The sequence below is a fragment of the Crotalus tigris genome, unplaced genomic scaffold (assembly GCF_016545835.1).
Source record: "Crotalus tigris isolate CLP2741 ecotype Arizona unplaced genomic scaffold, ASM1654583v1 scf7180000017678.2327064, whole genome shotgun sequence".
Lineage (NCBI taxonomy): Eukaryota > Metazoa > Chordata > Lepidosauria > Squamata > Viperidae > Crotalus > Crotalus tigris.
Window position 1 is genome coordinate 1,923,972 of NW_024096561.1, and position 22,833 is coordinate 1,946,804.

The following is a 22,833-nucleotide window of genomic DNA, read 5'->3' on the forward strand; positions in this document are numbered from 1 at the left end:
TTCTTTTCTCACTGCTGAATTGTATTTTGTTGGATAGGGTTCAGTATTAAAGTCTGTCAAGGTCTTTCTGGATCTTGAGCCTATCTTCTACAATGTTGGCTATTCCCCTTAGCTTGATGTCATCTGAACATTTCATTAGTTCTTCTTCTATTCCTTCATCTAAATCATTTATGAAGAAATTGAAGAGTACTGTACCTAGGACAAAACCTTGGGGTACCCCAGTGCATATTCCCCTCCATGTAGATGTAATTCCATTCAGGATTATATTAGATTTAGATATTAGGAATAAGGTCAAAGACTTGGTAAAATACTAGCCTTCTGAATTGTACTTGTAGCATTGTTACAGTATGTTGCTACTATTATGGCCTCTTGAGTTAAATTACATACAGTAATGACTCCGAATCAGTAAATTATCAATCCTGTTATTTTATTCTCAGTTATGTAACTTCCTAATAAATGTAAGTAAGGAAGAAATAAATCTTTATAAAACAGAGGTCTTCCTAAAACAATTTATGATCATGCTACTTATTTATTTGTATTAGTGTTCCAAGAAATAATAAACATAATTAAATCTACAAAACAGGAAAAGCTTCCAGTCCAATAAATCAGTGAAGATTTATAAAATCAGCTTTTTCAATCAGGATTTTTTAAAAAAGAAAATAGTTATATCTGGTTGTCCTTACTGAACTTTTGTTGACAAAGATTGGTTGACATAGCATTTGGATCTTATCCAAGAGATGAGCCATGGGGGGGAAGACACATTATATCTTATTTAAATAAAACATGATAAGCTTAATAGTGCTATGCTATTAAAGTTAATTTTATCTGCTGGGATGAAGGGGGAAGTTACTTCTTTTCTCTTTTTCTTTCCCTTTACCCCCTCCCCCTTCCCTTTTTTGTTTCCTTCCTTCCTCCCTCCCTCCCTCCCTCCCTTCCTTTTTGTAGTTTGTTTTGACTTTTATTTTGTTCATTTATAATTTGTAAGAAAATTGTTTGAAAAAAATAAAACCAAGAATGGCATGCAATGCTACTTAGCTATAATTTTTAAAAGATTAATTTTTATTTTATGCACAAGTAGCTAGCCTTTTGAGACTGGCAACATGTTGCTATTTGAATGAACAGCTAAATTAAGTATGAAAATATGCATACAGTCCAAAGCAATTACTTTGGTGGGTAACAATTTATGAATAGCAACACATTGGTTGCTAACCTATGTTCTCTGATTTTGAAATTTGCTTTGCTCCTGTTGCCCCGCACTTGTTGCTCTTGTTGCCTTGGAAAAGAGTCATGAGTAACACAGATGGAGTCCCACCTCCAAGGATTTTGTAGTTAAAAGCAATACTGATACACCAGAAAGAAGAAGGATGAGAATGAGGGCTGGTTGAGAAAAAAATAGTAGACTGCCTTGCATATCTTTTAATATTGGCTATGTTACTTGTTTATTGGTTTTATTTATTCCCAAGTTTCTGCCTTGCATTTGTGAAGGTATCTTCACTGTATTCTCTCTCTCTCTCTCTCTCTCTCTCTCTCTCTCTCTCTCTCTCTCTCTCTCTCTCTCTCTCTCTCTCTCTGTTTGTGTGTATATAAAAATTTTCTATAGACAGCTTCAAGAAAATGTCAGTCATCGAATTTGTTACTCAACACTTTTCGATGCAAAAATTTTATCACAGTACTCATCGTTTGTTTGGTACTCACGCACACACTAGAACTTGTTGGTGTTGGCTGCCTTGTGATTGACATTATTTCTTAAGGGAAAATGTTATTTCGTACTCATTGTTTTTGATACTCATTGCGGCTCCCGGAACCAATTAATGATGAGTACTAAGGTACCACTGTAGTAATTTATAATCCAATTATACTATGCAAAAAAAAGTACTGCATTGTTAAAATGTTATTTTATCCTACTCTGCTAATAGGGTTAATAAAAATCCAGTGAAAACAGATCAGTGAACTCTTGTTTAATGATAATTTTTTTACTCGCTGATTTAATTTTGTTACTTGTAGAAAATGTTTTCCTGCTCCATTTTTTATATATTCTGTTTTCAGAGAGCAACTATATTATTTTTTAATCTATGCTTAGGGCTATTCTTGACTTTTTCTTAGTTTATTAAAATATGTTTATAATTGTGGGCATGCAGATAGGTCTAAAGGCTGCTAATACCACAAAAAGCACTTATTTTTCTTCAGCAAATAAAATTAGCTAAGTAATGTTGCAATAACTTATATTCTGAATTTTTCGGTTATAGATTAGCTCATTACATAAAGCAAGCCATTGTCATTTAGAAAACATGTTATGGCTTAATGTAATGTGCAAACTAAATAATTATGGCTTATTCAAATCATGTATAAACTGTAATTTGTTGCAGTATGTTAACCCAGTTAATATTACTCAGCTAACCCAACTTCTATACAATTCCTATGAAGAAGACATAGCAAGAATACTGAGCTGAAAGGTAGCATTCTTTAAGAATTACATCTTCTTCCTCCTCCCCCTCTTCCTTCTTCATTAAGTAATGTTGTGACTCCAAAAATTTACTCAGGTTTTGGACTGCAGTGCTTAGTATAATTGTATGAGGGAATGATCTTGGGAGATAGGACGGAGACCACAGATGGGACAACCAGCATGAAAATGCTTCAGGCCACAGAAGGGGGGATTTTGGAGACTAACAGAAAGGAGAGGAGAAATACTTTAAGTCTTGCAACATTTTGTTAAAATAAATTTACAATAAAGATAGAGCTTCTACTCCTAGTTGTGCTTCTTGTGTGAACTACCTTGCAGGGCTAACAGGTGGAGACTTAAATACTTTGCTTTCCTTGCTACTCTCTCTTTGGTGGAAAGCAGTTCTGTGAATGATTTCTTATTTAGAATGATCCTAGAGACAAATTACATACAGCTTTAATTAGGAACTGATTTTGTAACCGTTACACAAACCCTGAGCCAGATCAGCTCCCTCAGATCTAGAATTTGAAGGATTATAGTCTGTACAGCAGAGCTGAACTACACTATGACCATATCTCTCACTTCTACTCAATATTTTTTAAAACAGAATATGATTGGCAAGGATACATATTTAAAATATTTAATATTTAAATATTTATTATTTAAATATAAACTATTTAAATTGTTATATTTCCAGAATCTCCCTGTATTTCTGTAAAAGAAAAATATTTTAAATATTCCTCTAGCTTGAAACATGCATGTACAGTATTTCTCTATTGTACTGTTGGTTGCCTGTTCAGGAATTATCTTGTTTTGCCCTCCAGAAAATTTTGGGAGACATGGCAGCTCTTTCCAGGGGAATGGTTTTCTATTACAAATAAACTCACTTGACATGTTGTGTTTCCTAGGAAGCTACAAATAAACATTTTTTTAATGGATATACAGTGGAAGACAATGAAACTTGCTCACATCAGTCAAATGGAATTGATTTTGAATAGCGGTGTGTGTGTTTAAAATATGAAAGGACTAAAAAGGAAGTATATGTTAAATTATTTCTGACATCCATTCAGTCATTTATTTATTTATCAAATTACTAAGATGGTCTAGTTCCATAACAGTTTTGGATAGCACAGAGGATTAAAAACAGGGGAAGATATCATAATTAGTGAAAGAAAAATACACATCCAGGAGGACAGTGGTGGGATTCAAATATGTGAACAACTGATTCTCTATGTGGATGCCGCTTCCGGAAGTCCATTCTGGGCCTGGGCAACAAAAAATTAGCTACCGGTTCTGCTGAAATGGTGCGAACTGGCTGAATCCCACCATTGTCCATACTCATTTCTATTACTGCAAAATAAAGATTACAGACAAGAAAGCACTGCTTCAGACCTCAACCAATAGATGAGGGCACACCTTAAGAAGTAGAAGGGGACTGTGATTCACCTAGAATTTTCTTTCTCAGGCTTAGTTTTTGACATCAATTTCTTTTCCTCCCTCACAGCTGGCCAGCCAGCCATCTTCCATCTGATAATTATTCCCTCACATTAATATGTGCATAGCAGCAGACGGAAGCTGAGAACAGGTCAACATGAGTGGTTTAGTTTAATCACAGCTATGACAGAGAAATGAATAGATTTTCTAGTCTGGAAAATGCTGGTTTCTACCTTGCCAGTTTTAATCCTTACATCTGCATCCTCCAGTGAGTTCACATCTTCAGGATGAACTGGAGCAGAAGAAACAAGATTCTTCAATTGTAAACAATCCATAATCAGACACTTTACCTTCCCCAACCTGGTAGTTGTAGTAGTAACACAGCTTTGATTTCCAGAGTCAGAATAAAATATAAAATTAAAATATATTAGAATAATACTAAAATTATTTAACAATTAAAATCTGCCACAAGAATTTTTTCTTGATGTTTAGAAAATTAATGACTATGAAAGATCTACATTCTCTATCTTAGAAGTAACAAAAGAGATAATTATTATGCATGATTGCTCAATGAATCTTTGGCTGTATGGTATCTTCAGTAGGGTGATGACTGAAGGAGTGAAAAGAATTTCATGCTGCTGTTCATAGCAGTTTACAATAACCACCCGTTAAAATATTAAAAACAATGATAAATAATCAACATTTTCTAAACTCAACAATCAATTTATACTTTTGAATGCCCCATAAGCTTTATGAAAAAATACCAGATTGATATCAACTATATTTCTGGAGAACGCTACAGTGAAGAATACCACAGAAAAACCCTATTTCTTTTCCCCAAAGTTCTCACCTCTCACATCTGCTTGGTACCAATATCAACACAATTAAAAATATCAGAAAGATGGAATGTTTGAATTGTCAACAATACAAATGTTACAAACAGTGGTGGGATTCAGCCAGTTCACACCACTTCAGCAGAACCAGTAGCTAATTTTTTGTTGCCTAGGCCCAGAATTGACTTCCGGAAGCGGCATCCATACAGAACCGGTTGTTCACATATTTGAATCCCACCACTGGTTACAAAGTGAAGCTGATTTTCGTTTCTAATGCCATCACCTAATCCTGAAGATTATAACAAAGCACTCATCATGTCTCCAATCTTCATTCTCTAGTTGTTTTGACAAGATACTGTGGTGACTGATATTTGCAGTTTAAAATACTTCCATGTTAATATAAAAAGGAGGATAGTTTCTAGTAGAAATTTATAGATAGCATAATATCTTCTTTAGTTTGGGATTCTTCAGGTTCTTTGAGATTATATCTTCTATCATCAATCATCTATCAATAACCATCATCAATGTCCATGCTAATTGGATTTCTGGAATAGTAATCATAATATCCTGAACAGAAATGTTCCAGTGATACATTTTGGAACTAGAATTGAAATGAAATGGTAATGCTTGTGATTATCATGTGATAATTGTGATTATCACAAATTCTCAGGGGTTTTTAATGTATCAGTGTATTTCAGTACTTACCATAAAATGAAAAAAAAAACATTCATGGGTAGCTATCAAATGAATCAACTCAGTTCTACAAGATACTTCATGATATTTCAACATGCAAAAAAATGTGATATGTGGTATGTTGATAGATTAAATGAATGCTGGTATCTATATATTCTATATAAAGGCAAGCTAATGACCACCAAATATTGTGGATAGATTGCTATTCTGCAGCCAGCATGGATGATTGCATGGATTTGTGGGAGTTCTTGTCCAAAGTATAAATATCTGTTTGAGTATCTGCTATGAAGAAATGAACATAGATAAAAATTATAGTTGGCTATAAGTTCATATGTTTTAGAACAAATTTACAGGATATAAATTGGTGCTACAGATTATATAAAATTTACATTATATTATTAGCCCTTTTAATACTGTCCAGTAGATATAAGAATCTTCCCAGTAATTTTTCAATAAAGAAAAACTCTTTATTTTTGTTTAGGAAAGATATGCATCTGTTTTTATTGTACCCCAAACTGGGAATATTAATCATTTCCTTTCTAAGCAGATAAGAAAGTACCTGTATGTAATATAACATGAATAAATAAAAATAAATCACATAGGACTAAAAATGCATTTTGCCTAAGTTAGCACTACCATCTTGTTTTTTTATGAAGTATATAGTTATGAGATATGAAACAAAATTCCTGTTCAGAGGAGACATGATATTTTAATCAATCAATCAATCAATCAATCAATCAATCAATCAATCAATCAATCAATCAGACTAGAGCTGGAAGGGACCTTGGAAGTCTTCTAATCCAACCCCCTGCTCAAGCAGAAGACTCTATACCAGTGGTGGCGAACCTATGGCACGCATGCCAGAGGCGGCACTCAGAGCCCGGAGATGGCAATTGTCCCTCTTCAACCAGCCGTCTGTTAACTCGCCAAGGTCCCACATGGCCGGATGCATCCCAGCATGGCTAGTTTCTCTCCCTCCTGGGCTCGCATGGTCTCCTTTTCCCGGGCACGACCCATTGCATCTATGTTTCTCTGAATGCTGGCGGTGGGCTGCGGAGCCCCAGAGTGCACTGGTCAGCCTCCATGCACTTGCTGGCCTCTGTGTGCGGGGGCTGATGGTGTCAGGCAGCAGCCATCCTGGCCCCTGCCCCACCTTGCCCTGCAGCAATGGCATCCCTGCCCTGCCCTGCCCTGCCTTGCCTTGCCTCCTGCCCACCACCCCCACCTACCAGAGACCCTCTGGATCTCCCCCAACCTTGCCTGTTCCCCACAGGCATCCCTCCCCATGAGCAACATCGAGGTGACCACGCCCACCTTGGCCACACCCACCCAGTCTGCATGACCACCACAGCCACACCCACCCAGTGGGCCACACCCACCTGGCATCCGGCAATAAATAAGTGGGTTTTGGGTTGCAGTTTGGGCACTTGGTCTCTAAAAGGTTCGCCATCACTGCTCTATACCACAGGTCGGCAACCTGCGGCTCCGGAGCCGCATGCAGTTCTTTGAGGCTTCCCCTGTGGCTCCCAGCCTCCTCTGCCTTTGCAGAGAGAGACAGAGACAGAGAGAGGCAATTGCGCTTCCCTGCTTCTTTCTCTCTCTCTCTCTCTCTCTGTGTGTGTATGTGTGTTTGTGTTTGTGTGTGTGTGTGTGTGTCTGTCTGTGTGTCTGTGTGTATGTGTAAAAGAGAGTGCACTCACAGTATTCTCCGAGGAGCTGAAAAGCTTACTGGGCGGAGCTCCTCCCTTTGCTGCGTCTCTACAGGAAGCAGGAAGGGCAGGAGAGAGCTAGCTAGCCCAGTTAGGCTGACTCAGGAATTCTGGGAGTTGAAGTCCATGAGTCATAAAAGAGACGAGGTTGCTTATCCCTGAGCTTGTTGGACAACAGCTTGAAGCTTGCCAGGTGAGCAGCAGATAGGAGGGGGGGGGAGAGAGAGAGGGAGAGAGAGAGAGAGAGAGAGAGGAAAGAGAGAGAGAAAGAAAGAGAGCGGGGGAAGAGGAGTGGCAGACCAAGGGCAGATAGAGAGGGAGGGAGAGAGAGAGACAGAGAGAGAGAGAGACCCTTTTGACATCTAAAATGAAGATAACACTGCATATATCCTTTTTTAACCTCTGTGTGTGTGTGTGTGTGTGTATATATATACACATACACATACATAAATACATATACATATATATATATATACACACACACACACATACATACACACACAAACACACACACACCTATAATAAAGGTAAAAAAGGATATATGCAGTGTTATCTTCATTTTAGATATCAAAAGGGTTTTGCGGCTCCCAGTGTTTTGTTTTTGGTGGGAAACGGGTCCAAGTGGCTCTTTAAGTGTTTTGGGTTGCCTACCCCTGCTCTATACCATTTCAGATAGGTAGTTGTCCAGTCTTTTTTTAAAAATCTCCAGTGATGAAACAGCTACAACTTCTGAAGGTTAGCTGTTCCACTAGTTAATTGTTCTCACTGTTAGGAAGTTTCTCCTTAATTCCAGATTGCTTCTCTCCTTGATTAGTTTCCTTCCGTTGTTTCTTGTCTTGCCTTCTGGTACTTTGGAAAATAAGTTGACCCCTTCTTCTTTGTGGCAGCCCCTCAAATACTGGAATACTGCTATCATGTCACCCCAGTCCTTCTTTTCTCTAGACTAGCCAAACCCAAAACCTGCAACTATTCTCCATATGTTTTTGTCTCCAGGCCCTTAATCTTCTTAGTTGCTCTTTTTTGCCCTTTTTCCAAAGTCTCTACATCTTTTTGTAATGTGGTGATCAAAACTGGATGCAGTATTCCAGGTGGGGTCTTACTTACTTTCAATCTTTTACAGCAAAAAAATCCTTTTCTGTCTGATTTTGTTTTGCTATACAATGCTGTTCAGATAGGCTTTAATACTACAATAGCTTGGATTTATCCCATTCTAGAAGAAGAAGAAGCAGGGAAAGGAGGAAAGGATTTGTGTGTGTGTGTGTGTGTGTGTGTGTGTGTGTGTGTGTATGTAGACATCAGTTGGGGCATGCTATTGATTTGACTTTTCTAATGTGGATAAACAAATTGGTATGCTTGAGAACTGAGTAGCTTTCAAATATCATCTTTGAATCAGTAACTTTTTCTACTGATACAACATTTTGTGCTTAGGTAAAAAGATGAAAACATGTAGCTAGCACTACCTTGAAATGAACCATATGTTAATCCCAGAAGTGTTGATGAGGTTGTAGAGTACAGATGGTCCTCTACTTTTGATTAGTGACTATACAAAGTTATGATAGACCCACCAAAAACTACTTATAAAGTTTACAAAGTTACAACAGCGGCACACACCCTCCCCACAGTCACATGATCACATTTTGTGTGCTTGGCAACCAGCTCACCTTTACTGCCATTTGCAATGTCCCCAGTCACATAACTCAGTTTGCAATGTTTTTTACTAGTTTCCGTCAAAAAAGAAAAGCACCTATTGAGGAAAATTGATTTGCTTAATGACTGTGGCATTCACTTAAAGATTCTGGGCTCAATTATGGTCATAAGTCAAGGGCTATCTGTATGTTTATATCCCAACACAAGATATATTCTTCCCTTGGGATAACCATTAGCATATCTTCATTGATTATGATATAATGAATCTAAAGCACGTAGCAGACTCATGGCATGAATAAGTGTCCATGGGAAGCTTATGAACAAACATTTCAATTTTCCATTTTTTTTATGGAATGGAAAACAGCTCAACTTTCTTGATTTTATTAAACCTTGCTCACTCTCCTTTGCTTTTCAGTCTTAATGATTTTAGTATCTCTTATCTTTTGCTATCTGCACTTAAATGTAGATAGGCAATGAGAGGTCTTTTTTCTCTGAACCATGCAGCCAGGATTTCATCATTGGATGAAATCAATTATCACAAGTAGACACTTGAAAACTATAATTTCTTATCCTTGTGTAGATTTCGTTTTGAGGATGAACAGTGAAAATTGAAAAGTCGGTGCATTGTGTATTTAAAAAAAAGTGTTTTAAAATAAATTAAGGCTATAATCCTATGTTCCCAGAACAGACATGCTTAGAACAGCATTGTAAATAATAATCTTGTTCATATTGTACTTATTGAAACTAGTACTGATATCTTTTTTTTTTAAAAAAAGGAGGACAATATTGTTAATAATGGAATAAAAAATAATTTTCTTTGTACTCCCATCTATAGCTGGTCCATTGGAGTTGCCTCTTTTTGAATTGATACCATCACAGAAACAAGTGGTTTTTCATGGTGATCGCTTGCCATTTCAGTGTACAGCAACGTACCTCGACATTACGACACAAGTACATTGGTATCATGATGGTCGCTTGGTTGAAACTGATGATGAAAGAGGCATGTTTGTGGAGGAGACCATAATACATGACTGCTGTTTAGTTACCCGGTAATGTATTTTTATTTATGTATTTATTAATATATGTGTGTTATATGAGTGAGATTGTTTATGCTATGGTTTTAACCATGTGAATATTGGAGCCTGAAAAGGTAGTTCTCCTATCAGTATGTTGATAAAAAAAACACTTGCTAATTTATTAGCTTCCCTTCATATTCAAGCAAAATATGAAGAAGCCACTTTCTAGCAAACACAATGCATTTAATACAGGCAAAAAATTATTTAATTATTGAAATTTGTTACAATATATGTCAATAATATCAAATAAAATCAGTGATCCATAAACCCCTTATAGCACCTATTGAAATGATTTTTCTTTGCTTCTTGATGCAAATCCAAAACTATCCTGCACTAGAGAAACCATATATGTTTCTTGCTCATCCTCAGATTGGCTCTCTCCAAATCCAGTTTAATCATAAAAGGGGAAATATTGATTTATTTTTTTCTCTGGGTGCTTATCTCAGTGTCTATGCTTTTTGTATGTAGAGTACTGTGATTAATTAAGTAGTCAATAAAATATGTCCCAGATTTGTATACTGAATATTAAAATGCCCCACTGTCAGACTTTATAAATAAATAATTCTATTATAGAGTAATTCTATAATCCAACTTTGGACAGGCTGTGCCATAATTTTGCATCAATAACTGGAGGAGAAAGCCAGATTTTTTTTCTCACTTAATTTCTGTTATGTAAATTATGAAGTGCTGGGTTGGTTTTGGCTTATATTAATCTAAAGATTTAGATTACAGATTAATCTATATTACTCTGGTTTCTAAAGCAGCAATTATGACTCAGATAATCTTGTTAAAATTAGCCATGCTATTAAAATACTATATGAACACTTTGCTCAGTGTCTCCATAGATAAAAATAAAAATAGAGCTAGATAAAAATAAAAATTAAATTTACTAAAAAATAAATTAAAATAAATAGGTAACTTAAAATGTGTTTATTTTTCTTTCTTATTTATTCATATCGTGGTACCATTTCTCCAGTAATGGTACTTTGCCTGAAATATTAGTTGACATTCAGTTATTTTGTTCTTCACAAATAAATTCATCTCCACATTACTTACAACTTTTAAAAAAGTCTTTTAGCATTTGCTTTCTATGTGAGATACTTTGGAGGTGGATAGGTTCAGCAACAGTCCCTGCTAATAATTCTCAAAGTTACGTGCATTGGAGCAGCAAATGTAAATGTGTTAAGATCCTGAATCATCATGGTTTATAAAGTTTTTATTGAATAATATGGTCTCAGAGCTATGAGGACCTGCCAAGTTGTTTAATTTGTGTGTATTTCCTTCATATCAAGGGGCAACTATTATATTCAGATCATTTTTCAACTGCAGGACACTGCAGCAATGAAATGTAGCAATGAGATATAGAGTGCTGAATTATATTCTTTATTATATGGTAATTATATTTTATGAGCTACAGAATTGATTTGATACATGTTTAAAAATGTCAAACATGGAACATACTTAATATCGCAGCATGTTAACAAGAAAAATCATTTTGTGTAAAAAGATATGCTAGATTCCAGCCTAATTACATTTACAGTAGTATAAATGAAACCAGTTCTTTTAGGCTTGACTAAGTTAAGCCCTTCTAAGGTCAGTGGATTTATTCCAAGATCTGTTAAGATCAGATCTAAATCCAGTTAATGCTGCTAATTTAATTGATTCCGTCATCAACCACTGCTTAAATTACAGTGTTGTTACACTGACGTTAGCTCCATTTTTGGAGCTGCACCATTTTATATGTAAAAGAAACGTAAGCTATTAAACTGCAATTGCTGACTTCTTTATTATGGTGATTACATAAATAAATGTGATCAAATTACAATGACTTGAGAACATATAAGACAACCAGATTACTCCCCTCTTGGTATTCCTGTAGCTAGTTACCCTTATTTGTTTGATATATGCAGGCATTTCAGGAGTGTTCACTAACATTACACTTCAGAATTCTACTGACTATTTTTTAAAGCAATAGGTCTGGCATAATTCATAGTTCAAACTGATACGTCATTATAATGTTTTTGATATCTGAAAAAATAATTTATCTCTGTGAAACTCCAATTAGGGAGGTCTTTTCAGGTCACCCTTAACTATAGCTCCATATATAATCTAATTTAACTTTTTATTTTTAGTGTTGTCATAGAAACCAGAGCAGTATTTACTGTACACTTGATTGTTTAATACATATAGACACTTCTTTATTCTTTCCAATCCAGTGGATTACTGGAAAGAAATAATGTAAAGACTCTCAAGATTTTGCTTGCCTATCTTTCCCTGTCTGCATTAGTAAGATAAATCAGCAAGAAACAAAACAGAATGGGATCAAATTGATGGTGATAAAAGAAACTAGTCCTCTCCCCTAAAATAATAATAATAATAATAATAATAATAATAATAACAACAACAACAACAACAACAACAACAACAACAACAACAACAATAACCAACCTGAATGTGGCATGGATTGACTACAAAAAGGCATTTGACTCTCTGCCACATGATTGGATAATAAAGTGCCTAGAAATAACAGGAGTCAGTAGAAAAATCAGAAAATTTGTGCAAAGATCGATGGCACAATGGAAGACACAGTTGCAGATCAATGGTGAGAGGCTGGGAGAGGTTAATATCAAAAGAGGAATATTTCAAGGAGATTCATTATCACCATTACTATTTGTTATTGCACTGTCTCCTCTGTCAACAATACTGAATAACTCAGGACATGGCTATCAAACATCAAAAACATCTACCAGACTATCCCATCTCCTTTACATGGATGATCTGAAGCTGTATGGAAAAAAATCATCTGAAATAGAATCGCTGCTCAACACTGTCCGTATATATAGCCAAGATATTGTAATGGAGTTTGGCTTGGAGAAATGTGCCACACTTACTATCAAACAAGGAAAAATAGTGAAAACTGAAGGAATCAAGATGCCCCACGAAAATAACATTAAGAGTCTGGATGAGGAAGAGTACTACAAATACGTGGGTATCCTTCAAGCTGACAACATCAAGCACACTGAAGTCAAGAAAAAGATTAGAGGTGAATACATCAAGAGAGTGAAGAAGATCTTAAAAGTCCAAACTCAATGGAGGAAATACCATAAAGGCAATCAACACCTGGGCAATCCCAGTCATTAGGTACACAGCTGGAATAGTGGACTGGACTCAAGCAGAACTAAAAGCAATGGATAGGCAGACCAGAAAAATAATGACAATGAATCATGCCCTTCATCCACGAAGTGACATTGATAGACTTTATCTACCAAGGCAAATAGGGGGGCGTGGAATGCTACAAGTACATCAGATGGTTGAAGAAGAAAAAATGGCTTTGGAATAATATCTGAAGAACAATGATGAAGATGCACTGAAATTAGTATATCAGGAAGGCTTACTGACTACTGGAGAGACCAAACTGGCCTACAAGAAAGACCAAATGAAGAACAGAATAGAGGCATGGGAAGACAAAGCACTACATGGCCAATACATGAAAAAAAATAGCGGGGAAAGCAGATAATAATAAAACCTGGCAATGGCTAAGAGCAGGAAAATTGAAGAAAGAGACCGAGGGACTAATTCTGGCTGCACAAGACCAAGCCGTAAGGACAAATGCATACAAAGTCAAAATTGAGAAGACAGCAACAGACAGTAAGTGCCGCCTATGCAAAGAAGCTGAAGAAACAGTGGACCACTTGGTAAGCTGTTGCAAGAAGTTTGCACAGACTGATTACAAGCAGCGGCATGACAAAGTAGCAACAATAGTGCATTGGAAGATCTGCAAAAAATATCATTTGCCTGTAAGCAAAAACTGGTGGGATCATAAAATAGAGAAAGTCATAGAAAATGATAAAATTAAACTGCTCTGGGACTTCAGAATTCAAACAGACAAGCACCGCAACATAACACCCCAGACTTAACAATTGTCGATAAGAAAGACAAAAAAGTCTGGATAGTGGATGTGGCAGTGCCTGGAGACAGCAGAATAGAGGAGAAAGAACTGGAGAAGATAACAAAATACAAAGACCTACAAATAGAAATAGAAAGACTGTGGCAAAAGCAAGCAAGGGTAGTACCAATAGTAATAGGCTCCTTGGGTGCATTTCAAAAACAACTGGAGCACCACTTGAACACCATTGGCATTGACAAATTCGCTATTAGTCAAATGCAAAAGGCGGCCTTACTAGGAACTGCTTCCATCCTGCGACGATACCTGTAATACCATCAAACATCCACATCTGCCTATCCCAGGTCCTGGGTAAGGACTCGATAGTTAGACAAAATGCCAACTCCAGTCTGAACATCTGGCTGACTGTGCGATGATCCATAATAATAATAATAATAATAATAATAATAATAATAATAATAATAATAATAATAATAATAATAATAATAAAAAGTTCGAAGGGACCTTGGAGGTTACCTAGTCCAGCCCCCTACTCAGGCAGGAAACCCTATACCATTTCGGACAAATGGCTGACCAGTCTCTTCTTAAAAACTTCCAGTGTTGGAGCATTCACCTCTTCTGGAGGCAGGTTGTTCCACTAGTTAATTGTTCTAACTGTCAGGAAGTTTCTCTTTAGTTCTAGGTTGCTTCTCTCCTTGATTAGTTTCCGTCCATTGCTTCTTCTTCTGCCTTCAGGCGCTTTGGAGAATAGCTTGACTCCCTCTTCTTTGTGGCAGCCCCTGAGATATTGGAACACTGCTATCATGTCCCCCCTCGTCTTTCTCTTCGTTAAACTAGACATACCCAATTCCAGCAACCCTTCCTTATATGTTTTAGCCTCCAGTCCCCTAATCATCTTAGTTGCTCTTCTCTGTACTCTGTATTCTTTCTAGACTCTTTCTAGAGTCTCAACATCTTTTTTACATCGTGGTGACCAAAACTGGATGCAGTTTTAAGTTTAAAAATTGGCAAAATCCATCCAGATGCTTCAAAGAAAAAAAAATACAATTTTCCCTCCCTTTGGGAAATGCAAATGAGTAGGAGCATGGAATGTTGCTGATGGCTTCATTCTAAGCGAGTGATGGTGAACCTATGACATACGTGTCAAAGGTGATATGCCATAATGATTTGAGTGATATGGCAGCATTCACCAATAGCTCACACCAACTATTCCCAAAAGCTTGCCCCATTCTTGTGCACTTTTTGGAAGCTGCAAAGGCCACCCAAGAAAGGGATGTGTCCTCCTGAAGTACTACTTTTTGAGTGGCAATGGTGGCACTTGGGATGAACTCAAAGCTTCTATTTCCTCAGTGCTGCCTCATTGCAGCTGTCAAGTGCATTGTTTAAGGTGATCTAGAGCAGGGAGAAGATAATATCTTTTATTTGGTTTGTGTGTGTGTGTGTGTGTGTGTGTGTGTGTGTGTGTGCGTGGGGGGGGGGGGGAGAAGGAGAGTGAAGTTAGGCTTTTTTTCAAATTTTTGACAGACTAAGCCCAAAAGTTTACCACCACTTTTCCAAGTCCACCCTGCTGGTCACATGACCTGGTCCAGAACATATGAATCCACTCTGTTCTTCCTAGTACACTCAAACAGAGGTGCAACAGAGATGTATTCACTCTAATTAGAACCATACATGCAAAAAAACACCACAAAGACATCCATCCTGATTAAGCTTTCTAAGGTTGATCTACATAACAACTTTCATAATACTTTCCTTGTATCCCAGAGCTAGAAAAGTCTCCTGTTGTCTTAAATCTTGCTGCATCACCGCACACCTTACTAAGAACTAGCAGCTCTATTGCTGTCCATGCAGTTATAATGCATGATGCTATAAGGGGAGTGATTAATAGTTGCTCTTAAATGAGGTTTGAATATAATCAATCATAGGAAGAGCCACCATCAATTGCCATACAGAAAGAATCCTAGGGCAGGCACTATATGGTCTAGATCTGCCGCCTAGTCATATTCATTTTTTTCCAAAGGAATTTCTCCTTCTATCTTAATGATCATAGGGTGGCAGCAATGTTAGCCTCAATCGGGTTATTCTACTCTGGTTTACATTGGGCTGCTCTTGAAGAACACGGAGAAGGTACAGTTAGCGCAGAATATGACAGCTTGAATAATTACAAGCATTCCTTGATTTGCCCATAGAACACCAGTACTTTGACAGCAATTTGAGTACTGATTGTGATCTTTAAAGCTCTTCATATTTGGACATCTGTGGGACTCTGAATTCCAGTTGATATCTCCTTATCCAACAAGGCAGAGTGGCCCTTTCATTCAAGCTGTGCCATTTCTACAGCCCACAGAAGCCTGCCTTTCCCAATCACTGCCCCATTTCTATGGAAAAATATTCCCCCAGATGGTTCTTTCCTTCCTGTTTTGTTTTTCCCTCAGAAAAGCTATTACATCAAAATTATTCCATTAGGTTTTGGGGACTGGAATGCTCTAAACTTGTTCTGTCTAGCAGTAGAAGATTTTTTTGATTTCTGGTTATATTAGCAATTGTTTCAGTTCTATAAGTAAGTTAAATAATATCACCAACTTGTTTCATTTTTATTATATTGTGTTTAATCCAATGCATGGTAGTTACAGAGCACAGGTAGTCCTTGGGTTATGACTACTCATTCAGTGATTACTCAAAGCTACAACAGTGTGGAGCAAGGGTGAATTATGACTGATCTGTAAAGTTGTAACTGTTGAAGATTCCCTGCAATCACATGATTACAATTCCAGCACTTGGCAATGGGCTTGCAATTACAACAATTGCAACACAATGGTTGTAGTCATGTGATTGTTATTTGTTACTTTCACTACTAGCTTCCCACGAGGTAACTCAATGGGGAAGTCAGTAGGAGGTTACAAGTCCCTCCCATTCCCTCTGTTTTTTTGCCCATCCATAGTATCTACCTTCCCCTGTGTTCCATGGCGCTTGTGCTGTGTAGTGCCTACCTGCAAAATTGCTCACCTGTGCTTCATAGCGCCCCCTTTTGGCACCTCTACCCTCCACCTGTAGTTCTTTTAGTCATAGTCACATGAGGTCCTCCCATAAAGACCTGCACAGTCCTGGGGTTAAGAAAGCAACCAGGAACTTCTGGTTTGCCATTGTGGCTACTATGGCTGCCGGAAGGCGAGTTCTGACTTCCGCATTCAGTTTTGCTCCACTGGGGGACCCTGGAAAGGGTTGAAAGTCGCCCTGTAGGGGCATCAAGCAAGGAAGGGACCCCTGTTTGATCGGGGGAGGGTGGTAGCCTTTTTCCAATCGATCTGGGGCAGCCCTCCAAACTGGTGGAGGAAAGACCGGCCACTAGGCTGTAGACAGCCGAAGTCAAACTTACCACCAAGCACTTCAAAAGCAGCGCAGATGAAATTGGGTGAGATCCGATCTTCTCTTTACCCTAAGTACTTTCTTTTCCTGTAAAAGCTGCCTGAAATATTTTTCCCGCCGCGAGGAGAGAGGGAAGGGAATTTCTATCCCACCCTCTAAGAATAGCAGCGACTACTACCCAGGGGAATTAAAGCACTAAAAGAACAACTTTAATCTAATTGGATTTATATGTTCCTGAAACTTGGGGACCAAAATTTTTCTTATTTTTATTGGAGACTTTTGCTTTTATCTACAAAAAAGAAATAAAATTGGAAAAAGGATTATAAAAATTTTGGACTTAAAAAACCTTAAATGGCATTGGTGACATCTTGTGGTGAAGTGTGGTATTACAACTTGCTATTTCCTAAAAGAGACTTGGCTCGAAGCCCAGACCTTAGATAAGACTCTTCTGACCTTGGCACCACCTGTGAGAAACTCAGCTGTAAGAGAACAGCTGGGCAGCATAACTGGTCTACTTGAACTGTGAATATAAACCTTTACTGACTTTCAGAATTTTATGTGGGGAATTGCCTTCCTATCTCCTTATTTGAGGAATATTGGTTACTATATGAGATGATGAAATATTTTAAACTATAAAATCTTGCTTGACAAACAATTTCTACTATAAAGACTATTTATAAACACATGAAAGAGATGGATGAAGACCAGGAAAAGATCCTTTCCATGTTAAAAGCAATACATGAAACCATTCTTTCAGCTTGTAATAAAATAAGACCTAACAGAAAAGATCAAGACGCCAGCTTAGATACACAAACCCAAACTTTGACTACAACCAAAGAACTAACAATGCAGAAGATAACAGAAGAAGTGGAACAATCAAATATTAAGACAGAGGACTCAATTGACCAACAAATACAGTTAATGGAAAATCCAGAAAAGGGAGTGACAACACTGAAAATGGAAAACACTTTCTATATAAATCAGAAGAAAATTGAGAAAGAAGAACAGATTGAATGGAAGATAAACATATCAGACAATCATGGGAAATTGGAATAATAGGGAGACAACTTAATGAATACAAATGAGCTAGTCCTTCCAAAAAAATGGCAATTAAATTGTCTCCTTTATTTCAAATAACATATATAATAATAGAGGGAGATCTATTTGACGATCTGAAAGCTCTGATATGGAAGCCTAGTTGGCAAAGGAAGACAGCCAGAATAAAGCTGAAGAAAATCGGGGTTTTGATTTATTAGCAGGGATTTCATATTATTAATTAGAGAGTTAAAGGGAGAAGTTGAGATAAGGGGAATTCTGGTCATTAAATTTAAAATATTTGGAAATTAGTTGAAAATAAAGATTTTATCTTTTTAATAAAAATTAGACCTAATTATTATGAATATGTTTGATTTATTGATTAACCCAGGCAATATATATATAAAATGGTTTTGATCTATTAAAGGGGATATTGTATTATTAAGTAGATGATTTAATATGGTAGGAAATAGCTAACTTTTAGGAAATAGAACAAGATTATGTTCAAACAGATAAAATGTGTATTTTGGATATTAGATTCTATTATGAATTGAGATAGAGAAATCTTGGTTACCTAAAGCCTGAAAATTATAAATATTAAAGGTTAAATTGGAATGTTGATGGGAAACTAAAAATTGGGAAAAAATTAATAACAGGATATGGATTGTTTATGAAGATTGAATGTAAAAAATAATTAAGATACGAATAAGCTAAAATTTATTGATAAATGTAATAATGATGTTTTTACTGAGTTGATATAATAAGAACTGTATTAGCTTAAATATGAGACAGTAAATGTTAAGGGAAAAAGAGAGTAAATATTTGATGTTGTAACTTGAGATTTGTAGTAAAGATTTTTTTATCAAATCCATCCATCGCATTGCTTTTTAAATACTTAAATGCAAAATTGGAAAATTATATATATATATATATAATTTTGGAGGCGTTAGTAACCTTGCATCCCCAATAGTGGAGGGATAGGGAAGGGCATCCGAAGAAAAGAACATAACGTTATAGACACATCTTGATTATCAGCTGGCCAATCAGGGCCAGTAACACGGTCTAGGAGCCATGCGCAAACGTTACTTGAACCTACTTAAACCACCTTTATTGTAATGGCCTTTTAGCCCTGACGATGCTGGGGAGTTCCCCCAGCGATATATATATATATATATATATATATATATATATATATATATATATATATATGTCTTTGGTTGTTCGGGTTTTCTCCCGCGTAAAATTGGAAGTGTCTTGGCACGTTTCGACGAAGTCCCATTCGTCATCTTCAGGCTGGTGTTTTCAGCTTCGTGCTTTGAGCAGCAATGTGTGGTCTTAGCTGTTTCTTCCTTTTAACTGCCAGTGGGGGTATGAACTGATTGGGTGGGAGCTTGGCTGTGTTCTGATTGGGTGGAGGTGTGTTCTGAATGGTTAGGGGCTTGGCTGTGCTCTGATTGGCTGGGGGAGTGTTCTGTTTGGTTGTGCTCAGGTTAGTCTGAGTTGCAGAGGGGTTTAAGATTTTGGGCTGCCTTGCTATTTTTTGGCTTCTCGTTCGTGGTTGTGTCTCCTCTTCATGGAGGGTGTCAGTTTGCTTCATGTATGGATTGGAGGGGTTTAAAGTGGCTAATGATGCAGCTGTGGTCTGGCTTCTGGTTTGTGGTCGTGCCTCGTCATCGGTGTGGCTTTGGGTTTGTTTTTGCGTGGATGTGTGGTGGTGACATCCTGTGTGGTTTTTGTGAGTGTGGGTCTGGTATCATTTTTTGTGTTAGGGAGTCGTTTGTCAATAAGGGCGGGTTTCCAAATGGCTGGTAGGCGGGAGGTATCATCTCGCTTGTTCATGCTGTGTGGGCGTTTTTCTATCTCGATGGCTTCTCTGATTATTCTGTTATTAAAATGTTCACTTTTGGCAATGGTTCTGGTATTTTTAAAGTCAATTTCATGTCCTGTGGCTTTAAGGTGTTGGACCAGGGAAGATGTTGGTTCCTCTTTTTTGACTGAGTTCTTATGTTCTTCAATGCGTGCACTTATTCTTCTGTTGGTTTGTCCGATGTATGTGGTGGGACAAGTGGTGCATGGGATTTCGTATACTCCTTGATTTTCTAATTCAATTTTATCTTTGGGGTTTCTAAGGATGGTGGATATTTTTCTGTTTGTGCAGAATGCTGTTTTGATGTTGTGTTTATGGAGGATCTTACTGATTCTGTCTGTGGTGCCTTTTATGTATGGGAGGAGGGCTTTGCCGTTTTCTTGTTCTTTGTCTTGGATTTTAGTGGGGGTTTCTTTTTGGATTAGGTTTGTAATCTTATTTCTATGGAATCCATTGGATGTTAGTACATTGGTGAGAGTGTGTAGTTCGGGTTTTAGGTGTTGTTCGTCAGCTAAGCGTTTTGTTCTGGAGATGAGTGTCTTGGCTACAGAGTTGATCTGTGCTGGGTGGTGGTGTGAGAGAGCGTGCAGATAGCGGTTTGTGTGTGTTTTCTTCTGGTAGATGGTGTGTCCTAGGGAGCCATTGGATTTCTTGTAGACTAAGACATCCAGGAAGGGAAGTTGGTTGTTAGCTTCTGTTTCCATGGTGAACTGTATTTTGGGGTGTAGGCTGTTGAGGTGTGTGAGGAAGTTGTCCAGTTTTTCTTTCCCATGTGGCCAGATTATGAAGGTGTCGTCTACGTATCTGAGCCAGAGTTTGGGTTTGTGATCCGATTTTTCTAGAGCTTGGGTTTCAAAGTGTTCCATGTAGAGGTTGGCAATGACAGGTGAGAGGGGTGATCCCATGGGTGCTCCTTCTGTTTGTTTGTATTTTTGTCCATTATAGATGAAGTATGTGTTGGATAGGCAGTGGTTGGTCAGATCTAAGATGTGTTTGGGGGGGTTATATTTGTTTTGAATAGCTGTCAAGGCTTCTTTGATAGGCACTTGGGTGAAGAGGGATATGACATCGAAGCTCACTAGTAGGTCGCTGGGCTGTAAGTTTTGTTTCTTTATGATCTCTATAAACTGGAATGAGTTTTTTACGTGTGAGGTGATGGATTCTGCATAGGGCTGTAGTTGTTTGGCGAGAAATTTGGCTAGGTTTTGTAGAGGTGAGCCTATGGAGCTGACTATAGGTCTGAGTGGGGTTCCTTCTTTGTGTATCTTGGGGAGACCATAGAGTTTGGGGCATCTGGATGATTTCTCTCTGGGAATGATTCTTTGCTGGATCTCTTCGCTAATGGGGGAGGCTTTTATTTTGGATCTGGTGGTTTTTTCCAGGTAGGTGGTGGGATCTGTATTTAGGGGTTTGTATGTGGAGTCTTGGAGTAGGTTGGTTAATTTGGTTTGGTAGTCAGATGTGTTCATAACCACCGTGGCGTTGCCCTTGTCTGCTGGTAGGATTATTATGCTGGTGTCTTCTTTCAGGTTACGTAGTGCTGTCTGTTCCTCTTTGGGTAAGTTGCTTTTGGGTGGCTTGCTGGTGCAGAGGATGTTGGTGATTTTGAGTCTGATTCTGTTAGCGTCGTCGGGGTTGATTTTGGTCAGGCTGGTTTCAACTCCACATATAATGGTTTCAGTGGGGATGTGTTTGGGAGCGACTGCAAAGTTGAATCCTTTGGAAAGGACATTGGTTTCGGCTTTGGTGAGGATCCTATCTGAGATGTTATGCACTGTTTGTTTCATGTGTGGCTGTGAGGGAGGAGGGGTTTGTTTCTGGCGTTCTTGTAGTCTTCGGAGTTTGTTGGTGTGTGTATCTGTCTTGAGGGTGGTCTGTGTTTCGGCTCTCCAGACGGCGAGTTGTTTGGATTTGTCCCAAAGTGCGGGGTGGATCTTGTTGCTGAGTTTGAGGTGGAGTGTGAGGAGATCTTTGTTAATTCGGTCTAGGAGGAATCTTTTAGTGTGAAGTTCATTTCTGATTAGGGCCAATTCTGTTCTTTTCAGGATCCGTTTGGTGGCTGCAGAGTTGGAGTGAAATTTCAGTTGGAAACATGTGGGGATTAGATTTTGATCTCGGCAGTTGCGTAGGAATGCGAGGTCGCATAAAATGGAAGCTCTTTGGACTTCATGTTTTTCATAGGTCCTGGTCAGATGGTGGATTTCCTCCCCGTAGAGGTTCAATATTTGTTTTCTGAGGTTTTCGCGGGTATTTGTATGTAGGTCTTTGGTTGTTCGGGTTTTCTCCCGCGTAAAATTGGAAGTGTCTTGGCAACGTTTCGACGAAGTCCCATTCGTCATCTTCAGGCTGGTGTTTTCAGCTTCGTGCTTTGAGCAGCAATGTGTGGTCTTAGCTGTTTCTTCCTTTTAACTGCCAGTGGGGGTATGAACTGATTGGGTGGGAGCTTGGCTGTGTTCTGATTGGGTGGAGGTGTGTTCTGAATGGTTAGGGGCTTGGCTGTGCTCTGATTGGCTGGGGGAGTGTTCTGTTTGGTTGTGCTCAGGTTAGTCTGAGTTGCAGAGGGGTTTAAGATTTTGGGCTGCCTTGCTATTTTTGGCTTCTCGTTCGTGGTCGTGTCTCCTCTTCATGGAGGGTGTCAGTTTGCTTCATGTATGGATTGGAGGGGTTTAAAGTGGCTAATGATGCAGCTGTGGTCTGGCTTCTGGTTTGTGGTCGTGCCTCGTCATCGGTGTGGCTTTGGGTTTGTTTTTTGCGTGGATGTGTGGTGGTGACATCCTGTGTGGTTTTTGTGAGTGTGGGTCTGGTATCATTTTTTGTGTTAGGGAGTCG

The 22,833-nt window shown here is 38.1% G+C and overlaps 1 protein-coding gene across 3 annotated transcripts in view; it reads left to right on the top strand.

Annotated features, from left to right (window-relative positions):
* The window catches only part of ADGRA1 (adhesion G protein-coupled receptor A1), a 462,284-nt gene that overhangs the window by 189,032 nt on the left and 250,419 nt on the right, over positions 1-22,833 (top strand). For 2 of the 3 annotated variants that reach the window (XM_039337456.1, XM_039337457.1), the window contains exon 7: positions 9,592-9,805. In XM_039337456.1, the coding sequence (XP_039193390.1) occupies positions 9,592-9,805 (214 nt within the window). The remainder of the gene's footprint in view (positions 1-9,591; positions 9,806-22,833) is intronic. The other variant, XM_039337458.1, reaches the window with a different exon arrangement.